We start from the raw sequence: 21,732 nt of genomic DNA, 5'->3' as shown, positions 1-21,732 counted from the left end.
GGGGTACCAGTACAGAGTCAATGTGGAGGCTATATATAGGAGGTACCCGTACAGAGTCAATGTGGAGGCTAGATACAGGAGGTACCAGTACAGAGCCAATGTGGAGGCTATATACAGGAGGTACCAGTACAGAGTCAATGTGGAGGCTATATACAGGGGGTACCAGTACAGAGTCAATGTGGAGGCTATATACAGGGGGTACCAGTACAGAGTCAATGTGGAGGCTGTATACAGGAGGTACCAGTACAGAGTCAATGTGGAGGCTATATACAGGGGGTACCAGTACAGAGTCAATGTGGAGGCTGTATACAGGGGGTACCAGTACAGAGTCAATGTGGAGGCTATATACAGGAGGTACCAGTACAGAGTCAATGTGGAGGCTATATACAGGGGTACCAGTACAGAGTCAATGTGGAGGCTATATACAGGGGGTACCAGTACAGAGTCAATGTGGAGGCTATATACAGGAGGTACCAGTACAGAGTTAATGTGGAGGCTATATACAGGGGGTACTAGTACAGAGTCAATGTGGAGGCTATATACATGGGGTACCAGTACAGAGTCAATGTGGAGGCTATATACAGGGGGTACCAGTACAGAGTCAATGTGGAGGCTATATACAGGGGGTACCAGTACAGAGTCAATGTGGAGGCTATATACAGTGGGAGGCTTGTAAATGCCTGTTGTTCTGGTGACATGATGATATTATTTGAAGGTCTTATTCTGATTATCAATGGTGCTGGAGGAATGACCCAGATAAACACACAATGTCAGACTTTTAAAAAAGGACCATTTAAACACATGGAATCTGATCTACTCTATATTCAAACTGACAGACTCCATATTCAGTTTTATTTTCTAATAAAAACATACAAATATATTTTAGAGTATATAGCTTTGTACAATTCAAATTCATCTGATATAAACAATTAAACACAGTCAACAATATAAGACAACGGGAGCACTGTGTTGTATGTTCTCTGATGAATTTTAAGTCAATGTGATGTGAAATATCAGTTTACACAGTAGGAGAAGTTATTTTTCTCTGTGTGGATCCTCACCTGCCTTATAAGTGACATTTGTAATTGCTTCTCCCATGGGTGTATTTAGATCATGATATTTCACGTTTCCTATCAAGCTAAAACTCTTTCCACACTAGGCGCAAAGGAAAGGCATCTCCCCTGTGTGTATTCTCTCGTTTCTTTTCAGGTTTCCTAAATGGTTAAAACTCATTCCACACTGGGCGCAATGGAAAGGCTTTGGTGTGTGTCCACATGTCTTTTTAGGCTTCCTAACCTGGTAAACCTAGATCCACACTGGGAGCAGTGGTAAGGCTTATCCCCTGTGTGTATTTGCTCATGAGCTTTCATGTTTCCTAACATGCTAAAACTCTTTCCACACTGGGCACAATGGTATGGCTTCTCCCCAGTGTGTATTCGCAGATGAGATTGCAGGTTTCCTAACATGCGAAAACTCTTTCCACAATGGGTGCAATGGTATGGCTTCTCCCCTGTGTGTAATCGTGCATGAGATTGCAGGTTTCCTAACGAGCCAAAACTCTTTCCACACTGGGCGCAACGGTATGGCTTCTCCCCTGTGTGTATTCGCTCATGAGTTATTAGGCCTCCTAACCTGTTAAAACTCTTTCCACAATGGGAGCAGTGGTAAGGCTTCTCCCCTGTGTGTATTCGGTCATGAATTTTCAGGCTTCCTTGCTGTCTAAAACCCTTTCCACAATGGGAGCAGTGGTAAGGCTTCTCCCCTGTGTGTATTCGGCCATGAGCTTTCAGGCTTCCTTGCTGTCTAAAACACTTTCCACACTGGGAGCAGTGGTAAGGCTTTTCCCCTGTGAGACTCTTCTCATGTCTTTTCAGGCTTCCTAACTTGGCAAAACTCTTTCCAATCTGGGAGCAGAGGTGTCGTCTTGCTGGTTTGGACGTCTCTGGTTCCTCCAAGTTTGGTTTTCCTCCTGCCAAAGACAGTGTTTATTTAAAGAGAGAACAGAATTAAATCTCCACATGATAAAACTGCCTTGCTATGAGGTTTAATCCAAATCAGATCCCTCAATAACCCTGACGTCAGTTTTCAAACATTTCATCATTTAAAACAATCTTGGTGTGATTTTAAAACAAATGTTGTAGAGCTTCCTGGTAATATGTTTACTTACTTATATTCATATTCATATTCTTATTTATTCATTCTGTTTTAGAAGTCAGAACACAAATAAATAAACAGTTCTATGACACTGAAGACACAGACGTCACTGGATTCCTATCAAGCAGGTGGTTGTAAATATATAACCTTCATAGCTGTATGATACAGAATGAGACCTACACACTTCCTTAAACCTAAAATAAGTAATTTTGTCAAAAACAATATATATATTTTTTTCATTGGAGACACAAAGCACCTCTATAACATCTCCCCGCTTTCTCAAGGGTTTGACACATGATGTTGAAATGGCACATTTTTTGATTTTGACTAATCACTAATGAAATGGTATTTTGGGTAAAATAAAAATAAATAAATATTTGGGGCAGATTTTTTTTAAAGGATTATTATATTTATATTTTTTATTTTCATCAATTGGTAGTTAGTCTCATCGCTACAACTCCCGTACGGACTCGGGAGAGGCGAACGTCATGCGTCCTCCGAAACACAACCGCAATGCATCTTGACACGATGCACAATTAACCCAGAAGCCAGCCGCACTTATGTGTCGGAGGAAATACCTTACACCTGGCGACTGTGTCAGCGTGCATTAGCCCGGCCCGCCACAGGAGAGCACGATGGGACAAGGACATCCTGACCGGCCAAACCTTCCCCGGCCAAACCCTCCCCCAACCCGGATGACGCTGGGCCAATTGGTTCTCCCAGTTGTGGCCGGCTGCGACACAGCTGGGTATCAAACCAGAATCTGTAGGCAAACGGTGGCTACTTTGAAGATTCACTTAACTTCTTGCGGCAAGCCATCCCGGATCCGGGATCGTGAATACAGCCTCAAGCTCATTACCATAACGCAACGTTAACTATTCATGAAAATCACAAATGAAATGAAATCAATATGCTAGCTCTCAAGCTTAGCCTTTTGTTAACAACACTGTCATCTCAGAAGTTCAAAAAATATGCTTCTCAACCATAGCAAAACTAGCATTTGTGTAACAGTATTGATAGCTATTGATAGCTTGCAGTAGCATTTAGTGTTAGCATTCAGCAGGCAACATTTTCACAAAAACCAGAAAACCATTCAAATAAAATCATTTACCTTTGAAGAACTTTGGATGTTTTCAATGAGGAGACTCTCAGTTAGATAGCAAATGTTCAGTTTTTCCTGAAAGATTATTTGTTTAGGAGAAATCGCTCCATTTTGTGCGTCACGTTTAGCTACAAAAAAAAACTGTATCCAGGATTGTGTAAATCTATCCGCAAGCTCATTAGCATAACACAACGTTAACTATTCATGAAATACGCAAATGAAATTAAATCAATATGCTAGCTCTCAAGCTTAGCCTTTTGTTAACAACACTGTCATCTCAGATTTTCAAAAATATGCTTCTCAACCATAGCAAAACTAGCATTTAGCATTTAGCGTTAGCATCAGCAGGCAACATTTTCACAAAAACCAGAAAAACATTCAAATAAATCTTTTACCTTTGAAGAACTTCGGATGTTTTCAATGAGGAGACTCAGTTAGATAGCAAATGTTCAGTTTTCCTGAAAGATTATTTGTGCAGGAGAAATCGGTCCGTTTGGTGCGTCACGTTTGGCTACCAAAAAAAAACGAAAATTCAGTTATCCAAACGCTGAACTTTTTTCCAAATTAACTCCATAATATCGACTGAAACATGGCAAACGTTGTTTAGAACCAATCCTCAAGGTGTTTTTCAAATATATCTTCGATGATATATGGTTCGTGGAAGTGTCCTTTCCCCTCTGAATCGCATGGCAAAATGCATGCAGCTGAAGATTACGCAACAATTTAGACAAAGGACACCGGGCGGACCCCTGGCAAATGTAGTCTCTTATGGCCAATCTTCCAATGATATGCCTACAAATACGTCACAATGCTGCAGACATCTTGGACGAACAGCAGAGAGCTTAGGTTCATTCATCACACATTTACAGCCATATAAGGAGTCGATGGGAAACAGAGCCTCAAAAATTCTGCTCATTTCCTGTTTGAGGTTTCATCTTGGTTTCGCCTGTAGCATGAGTTCTGTGGCACTCACAGATAATATCTTTGCAGTTTTGAAAACGTCAGAGTGTTTTCTTTCCAAAGCTGCCAATTATATGCATAGTCGAGCATCTTTTCGTGACAAAATATTGCGCTTAAAACGGGCACGTTTTTTTATCCAATAATGACATAGCGCCCCCATAGGTTGAAGAGGTTAACCCTTTTTTGGTTACTATATGATTTCATATGTGATATTTTATAGCTTTGATGTCTTCACTACTATTCTACAATGTAGAAATTAGTACAAATAAAGAAAAACCCTTGAATGAGTAGTTGTCCTAACTGTTGACTGGTAGTGTATATGGTTGATTCCGTGGGAAAGTCAACCTGAACATGTGTAACGGAGGTGAGAACGTTCCGTAAACTCCACAGCTATCAAATCAAATCCAATTTGATTTGTCACATACACATGGTTAGTAGATGTTAATGCGAGTGTAGCGAAATGCTTGTGCTTCTAGTTCCGACAATGCAGTAATAACCAACAAGTAATCTAGCTAACAAATCGTTTTGGCCTTCCTGTGACATCGGGTGGTATAGGTGTCCTGGAGGGCAGGTAGTTTGCCCCCAGTGATGCGTTGTGCAGACCTCATCACCCTCTGGAGAGCCTTACGGTTGTGGGCGGAGCAGTTGCCGTACCAGGCAGTGATACAGCCCGACAGGATGTTCTCGATTGTGCATCTGTAAAGTTTGTGAGTGAGCCGAATTTCTTCAGCCTCCTGAGGTTGAAGAAGCGCTGTTACGCCTTCTTCACCACTCTGTCTGTGTGGGTGGACCATTTCACTACTGTCCCGTCGATGTGGATAGGGGGGTGCTCCCTCTGCTATTTCCTAAAGTCCACGATCATCTCCTTTGTTTTGTTGACGTTGAGTGAGGTCATTTTCCTGACACCACACTCCGAGGGCCCTCACCTCCTCGCTGTAGGCAAATTCGTCGTTGTTGGTAATCATCAAGCTTACCACTGTAGTGTCGTCTGCAAATTTGATGATTGAGTTGGAGGTGTGCATGGCCACGCAGTCATAGGTGAACAAGGAGTACAGGAGAGGGCTGGAGAACACACTCTTGTGGGGCCCCAGTGTTGAGGATCAGCGGAGTGGAGATGTTGGTTCCTACCCTCACCACTTGGGGCGTCCCGTCAGAAAGTCCAGGACCCAGTTGCACAGGGCAGGGTGAAGATGCAGGGTCTCAGGCTTAATGACGAGTTGAGGGTACTATGGTGTTAAATGCTGAGCTGTAGTCGATGAACAGCATTCTCACATAGGTATTCCTCTTGTCCAGATGGAATAGTGCAGTATGGTGGCGATTACATCATCTGTGGATCTATTGGGGCTTTAAGCAAATTGGAGTGGGTCTAGGGTGTCAGGTAGGGTGGAGGTGATACGATCCTCTCAAAGCACTTCATGATGACGGAAGTGAGTGCTACAGGGCGATAGTCATTTAGCTCAATTACCTTAGCTTTCTTGGGAACAGGAGCAATGGTGGCCCTCTTGAAGCATGTAGGAACAGCAGACTGGAATAGGGATTGATTGAATATGTCCGTAAACACACCGGCTGGTCTGCGCATGCTCTGAGGACGCGGCTAGGGATGCCGTCTGGGCCGGCAGCCTTGCGAGGATTAACATGTTTAAATGTTTTACTCACGTTGCCTGCGGTGAAGGAGAGCCCGCAGGTTTTGGTTTTGGTAGCGGGCCGTGTCGATGGCACTGTATTGTCCTCAAAGTGAGCAAAGAAGTTGTTTAGTTTGTCTGGGATCAAGACATCGGGGTCCGCAACGGGGCTGGTTTTCTTTTCGTAGTCCGTGATTGACTGTAGACCCTGCCACATATGTCTTGTGTCTGAGCCGTTGAATTGCGACTTATTTGTCTCTAAACTGACGCTTAGCTTGTTTGATTGTGTTGCGGAGGGAATAGCTACACTGTTTGTTTCCGGTCACCTTGCCCTCATTAAAAGCAGTGGTTCGCGCTTTCAGTTGTGCGTGAATGCTGCCATCAATCCACGGTTTCTGGTTGGGGAAGGTTTTAATAATCGCCGTGGGTAAAACATCACCGATGCACTTGCTAATAAACTCGCTTGCCGAATCAGCATATACATCAATGTTACTGTTTGACGCTATCCGGAACATATCCCAGTCCACGTGATCGAAGAATCTTGAAGCGTGGAATCAGATTGGTTGGACAGACATGAGCACGGGCGTATCCCGTTTTAGTTTCTGTCTATAGGCTGGGAGCAACAAAATGGAGTCGTGGTCAGATTTGCCGAAAGGCGGATGGGGCTTTGTATGCGTCGTGGAAGTTAGAGTAACAATGATCCAGGATTTTTTTCCGCCTGGGTAGCGCATTTTGGAATTACTGCTACAGGATGCAAGTCTATAGGCTGGGAGCAACAAAATGGAGTCGTGGTCAGATTTGCCGAAAGGGTCCAGGGTTTTGCCAGCCCGGGTCACGCATTCGATATGCTGATAAAATTAAGGGAGCCTTGTTTTCAGATTAGCCTTGTTAAAATCCTCAGCTACAATAAATGCAGCCTCAGGATATGTGGTTTCCAGTTTAGAGTCCAATGAAGTTCGTTCAGGGCCGTCGAGGTGTCTGCTTGGTGTCTGCTTGGGGCGATATACATGGCTGTGATTATAATTGAAGAGAATTCTCTTGGTAGATAACGTGATCGGCATTTTGATTGTACGGAATTGTAGATCAGGTGAACAAAAGGACTTGACTTCCTGTATGTCGTTATGACGACACCACGTCTCATTAATCATAAGGCATATACACCCCCGCCCTTCTTCCTACCAGAGAGATGTTTGTTCCTGTCGGCGCGATGCGTGAAGAAACCAGGTGGCTGTACCGACTCTGATAACGTATCCCGAGTGAACCATGTTTCCGTGAAACAGAGAATGTTAGCTTGAAACGTCACAGATGGAGACATCCAGGGACACTCGAGGAAGCTAAACTGTTAGCACCACACTGACGTCATTTACACATGAACAAATAAAGGGAGTCATTTCTGTATAGTATATATATTAAACCATGTTCTTTAAGGTCTATATAGTATATATATTAAACCATGTTCTTTAAGGTCTGTATAGTATATATATTAAACCATGTTCTTTAAGGTCTATATAGTATATATATTAAACCATGTTCTTTAAGGTCTATATAGTATATATATATTAAACCATGTTCTTTAAGGTCTATATAGTATATATATATTAAACCATGTTCTTTAAGGTCTATATAGTATATATATATATATATTAAACCATGTTCTTTAAGGTCTATATAGTATATATATATTAAACCATGCTCTTTAAGGTCTATATAGTATATATATTAAACCATGCTCTTTAAGGTCTGTATAGTATATATATTAAACCATGTTCTTTAAGGTCTATATAGTATATATATTAAACCATGCTCTTTAAGGTCTATATAGTATATATATTAAACCATGTTCTTTAAGGTCTATATAGTATATATATATTAAACCATGCTCTTTAAGGTCTGTATAGTATATATATATTAAACCATGTTCTTTAAGGTCTATATAGTATATATATATTAAACCATGCTCTTTAAGGTCTATATAGTATATATATTAAACCATGCTCTTTAAGGTCTGTATAGTATATATATTAAACCATGTTCTTTAAGGTCTATATAGTATATATATTAAACCATGTTCTTTAAGGTCTGTATAGTATATATATTAAACCATGTTCTTTAAGGTCTATATAGTATATATATTAAACCATGTTCTTTAAGGTCTGTATAGTATATATATATTAAACCATGCTCTTTAAGGTCTATATAGTATATATATTAAACCATGTTCTTTAAGGTCTATATAGTATATATATATTAAACCATGTTCTTTAAGGTCTGTATAGTATATATATTAAACCATGTTCTTTAAGGTCTATATAGTATATATATTAAACCATGTTCTTTAAGGTCTATATAGTATATATATATTAAACCATGTTCTTTAAGGTCTGTATAGTATATATATATTAAACCATGCTCTTTAAGGTCTATATAGTATATATATATTAAACCATGCTCTTTAAGGTCTATATAGTATATATATTAAACCATGCTCTTTAAGGTCTGTATAGTATATATATTAAACCATGTTCTTTAAGGTCTATATAGTATATATATATTAAACCATGCTCTTTAAGGTCTATATAGTATATATATTAAACCATGCTCTTTAAATAGTATATATATTAAACCATGTTCTTTAAGGTCTATATAGTATATATATTAAACCATGTTCTTTAAGGTCTGTATAGTATATATATATTAAACCATGCTCTTTAAGGTCTATATAGTATAGATATTAAACCATGTTCTTTAAGGTCTATATAGTATATATATATTAAACCATGTTCTTTAAGGTCTATATAGTATATATATATTAAACCATGTTCTTTAAGGTCTATATAGTATATATATTAAACCATGTTCTTTAAGGTCTATATAGTATATATATATATTAAACCATGTTCTTTAAGGTCTATATAGTATATATATTAAACCATGCTCTTTAAGGTCTATATAGTATATATATTAAACCATGTTCTTTAAGGTCTATATAGTATATATATTAAACCATGTTCTTTATGGTCTATATAGTATATATATTAAACCATGTTCTTTAAGGTCTATATAGTATATATATATTAAACCATGTTCTTTAATGTCTATATAGTATATATATATTAAACCATGTTCTTTAAGGTCTATATAGTATATATATTAAACCATGTTCTTTAAGGTCTATATAGTATATATATTAAACCATGTTCTTTAAGGTCTGTATAGTATATATATTAAACCATGTTCTTTAAGGTCTGTATAGTATATATATTAAACCATGTTCTTTAAGGTCTGTATAGTATATATATTAAACCATGTTCTGTAAGGTCTGTATAGTATATATATGCTAATATAGTATATATATTAAACCATGCTCTTTAAGGTCTATATAGTATATATATATTAAACCATGTTCTTTAAGGTCTATATAGTATATATATATTAAACCATGTTCTGTTAAGGTCTGTATAGTATATATATATTAAACCATGCTCTTTAAGGTCTATATAGTATATATATTAAACCATGTTCTTTAAGGTCTATATAGTATATATATTAAACCATGCTCTTTAAGGTCTGTATAGTATATATATATTAAACCATGTTCTTTAAGGTCTATATATAGTATATATATATTAAACCATGTTCTTTAAGGTCTATATAGTATATATATATTAAACCATGTTCTGTTAAAGTCTGTATAGTATATATATATTAAACCATGTTCTTTAAGGTCTATATAGTATATATATTAAACCATGTTCTTTAAGGTCTATATAGTATATATATTAAACCATGTTCTTTAAGGTCTATATAGTATATATATATTAAACCATGTTCTTTAAGGTCTATATAGTATATATATATATTAAACCATGCTCTTTAAGGTCTATATAGTATATATATTAAACCATGTTCTTTAAGGTCTATATAGTATATATATATTAAACCATGTTCTTTAAGGTCTATATAGTATATATATTAAACCATGTTCTTTAAGGTCTATATAGTATATATATATTAAACCATGCTCTTTAAGGTCTATATAGTATATATATTAAACCATGCTCTTTAAGGTCTATATAGTATATATATTAAACCATGTTCTTTAAGGTCTATATAGTATATATATATTAAACCATGCTCTTTAAGGTCTGTATAGTATATATATATTAAACCATGTTCTTTAAGGTCTATATAGTATATATATTAAACCATGTTCTTTAAGGTCTATATAGTATATATATTAAACCATGTTCTTTAAGGTCTATATAGTATATATATATTAAACCATGCTCTTTAAGGTCAATATAGTATATATATTAAACCATGCTCTTTAAGGTCTATATAGTATATATATTAAACCATGTTCTTTAAGGTCTGTATAGTATATATATTAAACCATGTTCTTTAAGGTCTGTATAGTATATATATTAAACCATGTTCTTTAAGGTCTGTATAGTATATATATTAAACCATGTTCTTTAAGGTCTATATAGTATATATATATTAAACCATGCTCTTTAAGGTCTATATAGTATATATATTAAACCATGCTCTTTAAGGTCTATATAGTATATATATATTAAACCATGTTCTTTAAGGTCTATATAGTATATATATATTAAACCATGTTCTGTTAAGGTCTGTATAGTATATATATATTAAACCATGCTCTTTAAGGTCTATATAGTATATATTAAACCATGTTCTTTAAGGTCTATATAGTATATATATATTAAACCATGTTCTTTAAGGTCTATATAGTATATATATATTAAACCATGTTCTTTAAGGTCTATATAGTATATATATTAAACCATGTTCTTTAAGGTCTATATAGTATATATATTAAACCATGTTCTTTAAGGTCTATATAGTATATATATATTAAACCATGTTCTTTAAGGTCTATATAGTATATATATATTAAACCATGTTCTTTAAGGTCTATATAGTATATATATATTAAACCATGCTCTTTAAGGTCTATATAGTATATATATTAAACCATGTTCTTTAAGGTCTATATAGTATATATATATTAAACCATGTTCTTTAAGGTCTATATAGTATATATATATTAAACCATGTTCTTTAAGGTCTATATAGTATATATATATTAAACCATGTTCTTTAAGGTCTATATAGTATATATATATTAAACCATGTTCTTTAAGGTCTGTATAGTATATATATTAAACCATGTTCTTTAAGGTCTATATAGTATATATATATTAAACCATGTTCTTTAAGGTCTATATAGTATATATATATTAAACCATGTTCTTTAAGGTCTGTATAGTATATATATTAAACCATGTTCTTTAAGGTCTATATAGTATATATATTAAACCATGTTCTTTAAGGTCTATATAGTATATATATATTAAACCATGCTCTTTAAGGTCTATATAGTATATATATATTAAACCATGTTCTTTAAGGTCTATATAGTATATATATTAAACCATGCTCTTTAAGGTCTATATAGTATATATATTAAACCATGTTCTTTAAGGTCTATATAGTATATATATTAAACCATGCTCTTTAAGGTCTGTATATATATATTAAACCATGTTCTTTAAGGTCTATATAGTATATATATATTAAACCATGCTCTTTAAGGTCTATATAGTATATATATTAAACCATGCTCTTTAAGGTCTATATAGTATATATATTAAACCATGTTCTTTAAGGTCTATATAGTATATATATTAAACCATGTTCTTTAAGGTCTGTATAGTATATATATTAAACCATGTTCTTTAAGGTCTATATAGTATATATATTAAACCATGTTCTTTAAGGTCTGTATAGTATATATATTAAACCATGTTCTTTAAGGTCTATATAGTATATATATATTAAACCATGTTCTTTAAGGTCTATATAGTATATATATTAAACCATGTTCTTTAAGGTCTATATAGTATATATATATTAAACCATGTTCTTTAAGGTCTATATAGTATATATATATTAAACCATGTTCTTTAAGGTCTGTATAGTATATATATTAAACCATGTTCTTTAAGGTCTATATAGTATATATATATAAACCATGTTCTTTAAGGTCTATATAGTATATATATATTAAACCATGTTCTTTAAGGTCTATATAGTATATATATATTAAACCATGCTCTTTAAGGTCTATATAGTATATATATATATAATTAAACCATGTTCTTTAAGGTCTATATAGTATATATATATTAAACCATGTTCTTTAAGGTCTATATAGTATATATATATATTAAACCATGTTCTTTAAGGTCTGTATAGTATATATATATTAAACCATGCTCTTTAAGGTCTATATAGTATATATATTAAACCATGTTCTTTAAGGTCTATATAGTATATATATATTAAACCATGTTCTTTAAGGTCTATATAGTATATATATATTAAACCATGTTCTTTAAGGTCTATATAGTATATATATTAAACCATGTTCTTTAAGGTCTATATAGTATATATATATTAAACCATGTTCTTTAAGGTCTATATAGTATATATATATTAAACCATGTTCTTTAAGGTCTATATAGTATATATATATTAAAACCATGTTCATTAAGGTCTGTATAGTATATATATTAAACCATGTTCTTTAAGGTCTATATAGTATATATATATTAAACCATGTTCTTTAAGGTCTATATAGTATATATATATTAAACCATGTTCTTTAAGGTCTATATAGTATATATATTAAACCATGTTCTTTAAGGTCTATATAGTATATATATTAAACCATGTTCTTTAAGGTCTATATAGTATATATATTAAACCATGTTCTTTAAGGTCTGTATAGTATATATATATTAAACCATGCTCTTTAAGGTCTGTATATATATATTAAACCATGTTCTTTAAGGTCTATATAGTATATATATTAAACCATGTTCTTTAAGGTCTATATAGTATATATATATTAAACCATGCTCTTTAAGGTCTATATAGTATATATATTAAACCATGCTCTTTAAGGTCTGTATAGTATATATATTAAACCATGTTCTTTAAGGTCTATATAGTATATATATTAAACCATGTTCTTTAAGGTCTGTATAGTATATATATTAAACCATGTTCTTTAAGGTCTATATAGTATATATATTAAACCATGTTCTTTAAGGTCTGTATAGTATATATATATTAAACCATGCTCTTTAAGGTCTATATAGTATATATATTAAACCATGTTCTTTAAGGTCTATATAGTATATATATATTAAACCATGTTCTTTAAGGTCTATATAGTATATATATATTAAACCATGTTCTTTAAGGTCTATATAGTATATATATATATATTAAACCATGTTCTTTAAGGTCTATATAGTATATATATATTAAACCATGTTCTTTAAGGTCTGTATAGTATATATATTAAACCATGTTCTTTAAGGTCTATATAGTATATATATATTAAACCATGTTCTTTATTAAACCATGGTCTATATAGTATATATATATTAAACCATGTTCTTTAAGGTCTGTATAGTATATATATTAAACCATGTTCTTTAAGGTCTGTATAGTATATATATTAAACCATGCTCTTTAAGGTCTGTATAGTACATATATATTAAACCATGTTCTTTAAGGTCTGTATAGTATATATATTAAACCATGTTCTTTAAGGTCTGTATAGTATATATATATTAAACCATGCTCTTTAAGGTATATATAGTATATATATTAAACCATGCTCTTTAAGGTCTATATGTTGGAGTTCAGGCTTCATTTGACCTGTTAAAAATTTAATACATTTGATCCATTACAGAGACGAAGAACAAGTCTCACAAAAATTGCTTTTCATTTAATCATATTTCATGGCTTTTAGAAAAGGTTTAGAGAGCTTTTTTCTAAATACATATTTGCCATCTTTAACAAGTTCTGTAGATCAGACGTTAATGAAGCAATACAGACCACATTGGAGTGTCTGGAGTTTAGTTCTAGAGTCTTGTAAAGATATGGGGGGTTGACTGAGACAGACAATGTAACATCCATCATGTTTTTAGGAACAGTTTATGTAAAACATGCATCTCTAGAGCTAACTTTCATCAAGGTTTAATATGGTCAATTGGTTTCTCTCAGTCTAGCTTCTTGTCAACTAACAGAACTCTGCTGGTTGTCCTGGTAACAGATACCAGTCTATCTTCCTGTCAACTAACAGAACTATGCTAGTTGTCCTGGTAACAGATACCAGTCTATCTTCCTGTCAACTAACAGAACTCTGCTAGTTGTCCTGGAAACAGATACCAGTCATCTTCATGTCAACTAACAGAACTCTGCTAGTTGTCCTGGTAACAGATACCAGTGGGAAGATCTTTTTTTTTTTACGTATATTTATTTCACCTTTATTTAACACCTTTATTTAACCAGGTAGGCCAGTTGAGAACACCTTTATTTAACCAGGTAGGCCAGTTGAGAACACCTTTATTTAACCAGGTAGGCCAGTTGAGAACACCTTTATTTAACCAGGTAGGCCAGTTGAGAACACCTTTATTTAACCAGGTAGGCAAGTTAAGAACACCTTTATTTAACCAGGTAGGCAAGTTTAGAACAAGTTCTCCTTTACAACTGCGACCTGGCCAAGATAAAGCAGCGCAGTTCGACACATACAACAACACAGAGTTACACATGGAGTAAAACAAACATACAGTCAATAACATGCTGCTGCTCCAGTTTCAACTGTTCTGCCTTACTATTATTTCGACCATGCTGGTCATTTATGAACATTTGAATATAGGGTTGGTTGCTATGCAGACGACACACAATTAATCTTCTCCTTTCCCCCTTCTGATGACCAGGTGGCGAATCGCATCTCTGCATGTCTGGCAGACATATCAGTGTGGATGACGGATCACCACAAGCTGAACCTCGGCAAGACGGAGCTGCTCTTCCTCCCGGGGAAGGACTGCCCGTTCCATGATCTCGCCATCACGGTTGACAACTCCACTGTGTCCTCCTCCCAGAGCGCTAAGAACCTTGGCGTGATCCTGGACAACACCCTGTCGTTCTCAACTAACATCAAGGCGGTGGCCCGTTCCTGTAGGTTCATGCTCTACAACATCCGCAGAGTACGACCCTGCCTCACACAGGAAGCGGCGCAGGTCCTAATCCAGGCACTTGTCATCTCCCGTCTGGATTACTGCAACTCGCTGTTGGCTGGGCTCCCTGCCTGTGCCATTAAACCCCTACAACTCATCCAGAACGCCGCAGCCCGTCTGGTGTTCAACCTTCCCAAGTTCTCTCACGTCACCCCGCTCCTCCGCTCTCTCCACTGGCTTCCAGTTGAAGCTCGCATCCGCTACAAGACCATGGTGCTTGCCTACGGAGCTGTGAGGGAACGGCACCTCAGTACCTCCAGGCTCTGATCAGGCCCTACACCCAAACAAGGGCACTGCGTTCATCCACCTCTGGCCTGCTCGCCTCCCTACCACTGAGGAAGTACAGTTCCCGCTCAGCCCAGTCAAAACTGTTCGCTGCTCTGGCCCCCCAATGGTGGAACAAACTCCCTCACGACGCCAGGACAGCGGAGTCAATCACCACCTTCCGGAGACACCTGAAACCCCACCTCTTTAAGGAATACCTAGGATAGGATAAAGTAATCCTTCTCACCCCCCCCCTTAAAAGATTTAGATGCACTATTGTAAAGTGGCTGCTCCACTGGATGTCATAAGGTGAATGCACCAATTTGTAAGTCGCTCTGGATAAGAGCGTCTGCTAAATTACTCAAATGTAATGTCAAATGAATATCTTGGCCATGTTCTGTTATAATCTCCACCCGGCACAGCCAGAAGAGGACTGGCCACCCCACATATGCTCTCTCTAATTCTCTCTTTCTTTCTCTCTCTCGGAGGACCTGAGCCCTAGGACCGTGCCCCAGGACTACCTGACATGATGACTCCTTGCTGTCCCCAGTCCACCTGACTGTGCTGCTGCTCCAGTTTCAACTGTTCTGCCTTATTATTATTCGACCATGCTGGTCATTTATGAACATTTGAACATCTTGGCCATGTTCTGTTATAATCTCCACCGGCACAGCCAGAAGAGGACTGGCCACCCCACATAGCCTGGTTCCTCTCTAGGTTTCTTCCTAGGTTTTGGCCTTTCTAGGAGTTTTTCCTAGCCACCGTGCTTCTACACCTGCATTGCTTGCTGTTTGGGGTTTTAGGCTGGGTTTCTGTACAGCACTTTGAGATATCAGCTGATGTACGAAGGGCTAATATAAATACATTTGATTTGATTTTAATAATACAGTATAAACAAGTCTATATACGATGTGAGCAAATGAGGTGAGATAAGGGAGGTAAAGGCAAAAAAGGCCATGGTGGCAAAGTAAATACAAAATAGCAAGTAAAAACACTGGAATGGTTGATGTGCAGTGGAAGAATGTGCCAAAGTAGAAATAATGGGGTGCAAAGGAGCAAAATAAATAAATATACAATAGGGGGAGAGGTAGTTGTTTGGGCTAAATTATAGATGAGCTATGTACAGGTGCAGTAATCTGTGAGCTGCTCTGACAGCTGGTGCTTAAAGCTAGTGAGGGAGATAAGTGTTTCCAGTTTCAGAGATTTATGTAGTTCGTTCCAGTCACTGGCAGCAGAGAACTGGAAGGAGAGGTGGCCAAAGGAAGAATTGATTTTGGGGGTGACCATAGAGATATACCTGCTGGATCGCGTGCTGCTATGGTGACAAGCGAGCTGAGATAAGGGGGGACTTTACCTAGCAGGGTCTTATAGATGACCTGGAGCCAGTGGGTTTGGCGACGAGTATGAAGCGAGGGCCAGCCAATGAGAGTGTACAGGTCGCAGTGATGGGTAGTATATGGGGCTTTGGTGACAAAACGGATGGCACTGTGATAGACTGCATCGAATTTATTGAGTAGGGTATTGGAGGCTATTTTGTAAATGACATCGCCGAAGTCGAGGATCGGTAGGATGGTCAGTTTTAAGGGTATGTTTGGCAGCATGAGTGAAGGATGATTTGTTGCGAAATAGGAAGCCAATTCTAGATTTAACTCTGGATTGGAGATGTTTGATATGAGTCTAGAAGGAGAGTTTACAGCCTAACCAGACACCTAGGTATTTATAGTTGTCCACATATTCTAAATCAGAACCATCCAGAGTGGTGATGTTGGACAGGCGGGCAGGTACAGGCAGCGATCGGTTGAAGAGCATGCATTTAGTTTTACTTGTATTTAAGAGCAATTGGAGGCCACGGAAGGAGAGTTGTATGGCATTGAAGCTCGTCTGGAGGGTTGTTAACACAGTGTCCAAAGAAGGGCCAGAAGTATACAGAATGGTGTCGTCTGCGTAGAGGTGGATCAGAGACTCACCAGCAGCAAGAGCGACATCATTGATGTATACAGAGAAGAGAGTCGTACCAAGAATTTAACCCTGTGGCACCCCCATAGAGACTGCCAGAGGCCCGAACAAAAGGCCCTCCGATTTGACACACTGAACTCTATCACAGAAGTAGTTGGTGAACCAGACGAGGCCATCATTTGAGAAACCAAGGCTGTCGAGTCTGCAGATGAGGATGTGGTGATTGACAGAGTCGAAAGCCTTGGCCAGATTAATGAATACGGCTGCCCAGTACTGTTTCTTATCGATGGCGGTTAAGATATCATTTAGGACCTTGAGCGTGGCTGAGGTGCACCCATGACCAGCTCTGAAACCAGATTGCATAGCGGAGAAGGTATGGTGGGATTCGAAATGGTCGGCAATCCGTTTGTTGACTTGGCTTTCGAAGACCCTAGAAAGGCAGGGTAGGATAGATATAGGTCTGTAGCATTTTGGGTCAAGAGTGTCCCCCCCTTTGAAGAGGGGGATGACCGTAGCTGCTTTCCAATCTTTGGGAATCTCAGACGACACGAAAGAAAGGTTGAACAGGCTAGTAATCATTTTATTTGTTCAAACTAAACTACAGCACTTACTTTGATGAGGCAAATCTGATCCTTTCTTCTCTTCTCCTCCTCTCACAGTTCCACTCAGCCCCGTTGTTTTCCTGCAGTCCACCAGCAGCACAGACAACCTCTTCATACCCAGCAGTAAGGTGCTACCGGGAGAGGCACGACACGGGGACTCCGGGAGGGAGGAGGGAGGCAGGCTAGCGTTGTCCTGGTAACCATAAAGAGGGGACACAGACACATATCATTATGGATGCTGATGTCACTGTTGACATAAAGTGCTTTACAGAAACACAGCCCAAACCCAGATAGAGCAAGCTGTATGGTAGACCAGACCAAGCTGTACCATCTGGTGTTCTGATCTGGAGAGACTCTTCTCTGCCTCGTCAGCATCAGGATGTTGTTGAGGCTCCGCAGAGGATCCACCATAGTCATGTCTCTCTCCTGTGTGAATGAGAACATCAAACAGATGGTAAACGTATGATCTTCTATTGCAATCACAGAGTCTTACAAGAGGCATGAATATGTCTAAAAAGGGCCTAAAATGGCCACTTTCATCATGATTTTATAAAATATTGTTTATGGGTTCATTTTCTGTTTGATATTGTAAGTAAAAATGATGCACCAGTATTGAATTTTAAAATCCTGTTATATTAGATAAAGTGCACTTTAATATAGACCACGTGGAGAATACAATACATCTAATTACAAGTTCCCAGAATATATGTACCAATGGCAGATCGCCCCTTAAACAATTCTTACAGTACTGAACAACATATTCAAGTGTAGAACTTCAGTAGAATGCCTTTAAAACCACACATTAGTTCAACAACTGCATATGGCCGTTTTTAAATCAGTACTCACTGGTGGTAATCAGTTCTTCAGTCTCCTCCTCCTCCCTTTTCACTCCCAAGACGTCTTCCTCTTTAATTGAGATAGCCTCCTCTTCCTCTTCTTTCACTACATTCTCATCTTCCTCCTTTATGATTCTGAAAACTTCTACCTCCTCTTCCACTCTGACAACCTCTTTCCCATCTTCCTCTTTCAGTGTAATATCATCCTCTTCTTTCACTGTGATAGCCTCCTCTTCCTCCTTTTTCATTCTGAAAGCTTATTTCTCTAATTTCACCAGAGCTTCTTTCTCCGTCTTGCTTAGTGAGTTTATGCTCCGCGAGATTAGCCAAATGCTGTATCAATGTTGCTAATTTCACAAGCAAATTACGTTGAAATGAGCTAGTAGATAGGTAAACAGAAGTATGTTCAAAACACGAAGAGTAATATACAACAAATTGGTCTAAAACGCTTCAATGATTCTGTTTTGTTTGCTAGCAAACCACCGCGTTAGTTAAATCAGTAGCCTTTTGTCGCTGTTGAAGAAGCCTCCTGTTCCGTCCACTAGATTATACGTCACGCAAGAAGCATCACCTGAAAAACTCACTTCGCCATCTGCTGACTGGAGTGGGTAACGCAGACTGGAATCTCCATAGGTGGACAGATAGGACTCTACCTGTGTAGAGCACATGCTCCTTTGCCCTTACAGTCTCTGAAGTGCCCTTTTGGGTGGTGGTATAATTTGTATTCATTTTTTTCTCATCAGTTATTCTGAACCCACTGCCTGCAAGTCTGTTGTTAAATTCACCTCAGTGATTTGTATTTTCCTTCAACATTCTGAAGAGGAAACAGCCAGGAAATGCCCTGTCTGAGTGCATTTGTCTACCACTATGTGTAGCTGTTAGCGATGATGCTAATGATCCACTATGTGTAGCTGTTAGCGATGATGCTAATGATCCACTATGTGTAGCTGTTAGCGATGATGCTAATGATCCACTATGTGTAGCTATTAGCGATGATGCTAATGATCCACTATGTGTAGCTGTTAGCGATGATGCTAATGATCCACTATGTGTAGCTATTAGCGATGATGCTAATGATCCACTATGTGTAGCTGTTAGCGATGATGCTAATGATCCACTATGTGTAGCTGTTAGCGATGATGCTAATGATCCACTATGTGTAGCTATTAGCGATGATGCTAATGATCCACTATGTGTAGCTGTTAGCGATGATGCTAATGATCCACTATGTGTAGCTATTAGCAATGATGCTAATGATCCACTATGTGTAGCTATTAGCGATGATGCTAATGATCCACTATGAGTAGCTATTAGCGATGATGCTAATGATCCACTATGTGTAGCTGTTAGCGATGATGCTAATGATCCACTATGTGTAGCTATTAACGATGATGCTAATGATCCACTATGTGTAGCTATTAGGGATGATGCTAATGATCCACTATGTGCAGCTGTTAGCGATGATGCAAATTACAACCATCTTCTGGTTGATGGAAAAGATTCCCCAAAACCTGGCAGAATGATAGCATTAATCCAGTTGTGATTTGTTCAGAAAACTCTTCAATCGCATGTGTGCTACAGAGACACCACTAACCAAGCAAGGCTCTTGCTGGTGCTACAGAGACACCACTAACCAAGCAAGGCTCTTGTGTGCTACAGAGACACCACTAACCAAACAAGGCTCTTGTGTGCTACAGAGACACCACTAACCAAACAAGGCTCTTGTGTGCTACAGAGACACCACTAACCAAGCAAGGCTCTTGCTGGTGCTACAGAGACACCACTAACCAAGCAAGGCTATTGTGTGCTACAGAGACACCAATAACCAAGCAAGGCTCTTGTGCGCTACACAGACACCACTAACCAAGCAAGGCTCTTGTGTGCTACAGAGACACCACTAACCAAGCAAGGCTCTTGTGTGCTACAGAGACACCACTAACCAAGCAAGGCTCTTGTGTGCTACAGAAACACCACTAACCAAGCAAGGCTCTTGCTGGTGCCACTTGAATTAAACGGTTTCTACATCCCAAAATACAATGTTCAGATTTTCCTCAGACTTCAAAAAGGGTTTCCTGATGTGGTTCCAGTATTGTTGTGGACTTAGAGTTGGATATAGTCATGGTAGGATACATGATAGTGGCAACACATGGAGTTGGGTTGGATATAGTCATGGCAGGATACATGGTAGTGACAACATGGAGTAGGGTTGGATATAGTCATGGTAGGATACATGATAGTGGCAACACATGGAGTAGGGTTGATATACAGTGCCTTGCGAAAGTATTCGGCCCCCTTGAACTTTGCGACCGTTTGCCACATTTCAGGCCTCAAACATAAAGATATAAAACTGTATATTTTTGTGAAGAATCAACAACAAGTGGGACACAATCACGAAGTGGAACGACATTTATTGGATATTTCAAACTTTTAACAAATCAAAAACTGAAAAATTGGGCGTGCAAAATTATTCAGCCCCTTAAGTTAATACTTTGTAGCGCCACCTTTTGCTGCGATTACAGCTGTAAGTCGCTTGGGGTATGTCTCTATCAGTTTTGCACATTGAGAGACTGAATTTTTTTTTCCAATTCCTCCTTGCAAAACAGCTCGAGCTCAGTGAGGTTGGATGGAGAGCATTTGTGAACAGCAGTTTTCAGTTCTTTCCACAGATTCTCGATTGGATTCAGGTCTGGACTTTGACTTGGCCATTCTAACACCTGGATATGTTTATTTTTGAACCATTCCATTGTAGATTTTGCTTTATGTTTTGGATCATTGTCTTGTTGGAAGACAAATCTCCGTCCCAGTCTCAGGTCTTTTGCAGACTCCATCAGGTTTTCTTCAGAATGGTCCTGTATTTGGCTCCATCCATCTTCCCATCAATTTAACCATCTTCCCTGTCCCTGCTGAAGAAAAGCAGGCCCAAACCATGATGCTGCCACCACCATGTTTGACAGTGGGGATGGTGTGTTCAGGGTGATGAGCTGTGTTGCTTTTACGACAAACATAACGTTTTGCATTGTTGCCAAAAAGTTCCATTTTGGTTTCATCTGACCAGAGCACCTTCTTCCACATGTTTGGTGTGTCTCCCAGGTGGCTTGTGGCAAACTTTAA

The 21,732-nt window shown here is 37.6% G+C and overlaps 1 protein-coding gene across 1 annotated transcript; it reads right to left on the bottom strand.

Moving 5' to 3' along the window:
• Nucleotides 1–405: 405 nt before the first annotated feature.
• On the bottom strand, nt 406–19,125 carry LOC135567652 (zinc finger protein 436-like). Its single transcript, XM_065014953.1, has 4 exons — nt 18,632–19,125; nt 18,114–18,211; nt 17,795–17,978; nt 406–1,969 (listed from the first exon to the last, which is right to left on the bottom strand). The coding sequence occupies exons 1-4, from the start codon at nt 18,867–18,869 to the stop codon at nt 1,230–1,232; spliced, it is 1,260 nt and encodes a 419-aa protein (XP_064871025.1). The 5' UTR covers nt 18,870–19,125; the 3' UTR covers nt 406–1,229.
• Between the last annotated feature and the right edge of the window lie 2,607 nt (nt 19,126–21,732).

The sequence above is a fragment of the Oncorhynchus nerka genome, unplaced genomic scaffold, assembly GCF_034236695.1.
Source record: "Oncorhynchus nerka isolate Pitt River unplaced genomic scaffold, Oner_Uvic_2.0 unplaced_scaffold_1889, whole genome shotgun sequence".
Lineage (NCBI taxonomy): Eukaryota > Metazoa > Chordata > Actinopteri > Salmoniformes > Salmonidae > Oncorhynchus > Oncorhynchus nerka.
Note: the sequence above shows the minus strand (reverse complement) of the source record. Positions and strands in the feature narration are given on the sequence as shown.

Bases quoted from the DNA above. Each gene is read 5' to 3' on its own strand.
- LOC135567652 (XM_065014953.1), bottom strand. From the start codon at position 18,869: ATGAAAAAGGAGGAAGAGGAGGCTATCACAGTGAAAGAAGAGGATGAT. The intron at 17,979-18,113 runs GTACAGCTTGGT...TATGGTTACCAG, and splicing joins CCAGATCAGAACACCAGATG to GACAACGCTAGCCTGCCTCC. The intron at 1,970-17,794 runs GTAAGTGCTGTA...TGTCTTTGGCAG, and splicing joins ATCAGATTTGCCTCATCAAA to GAGGAAAACCAAACTTGGAG.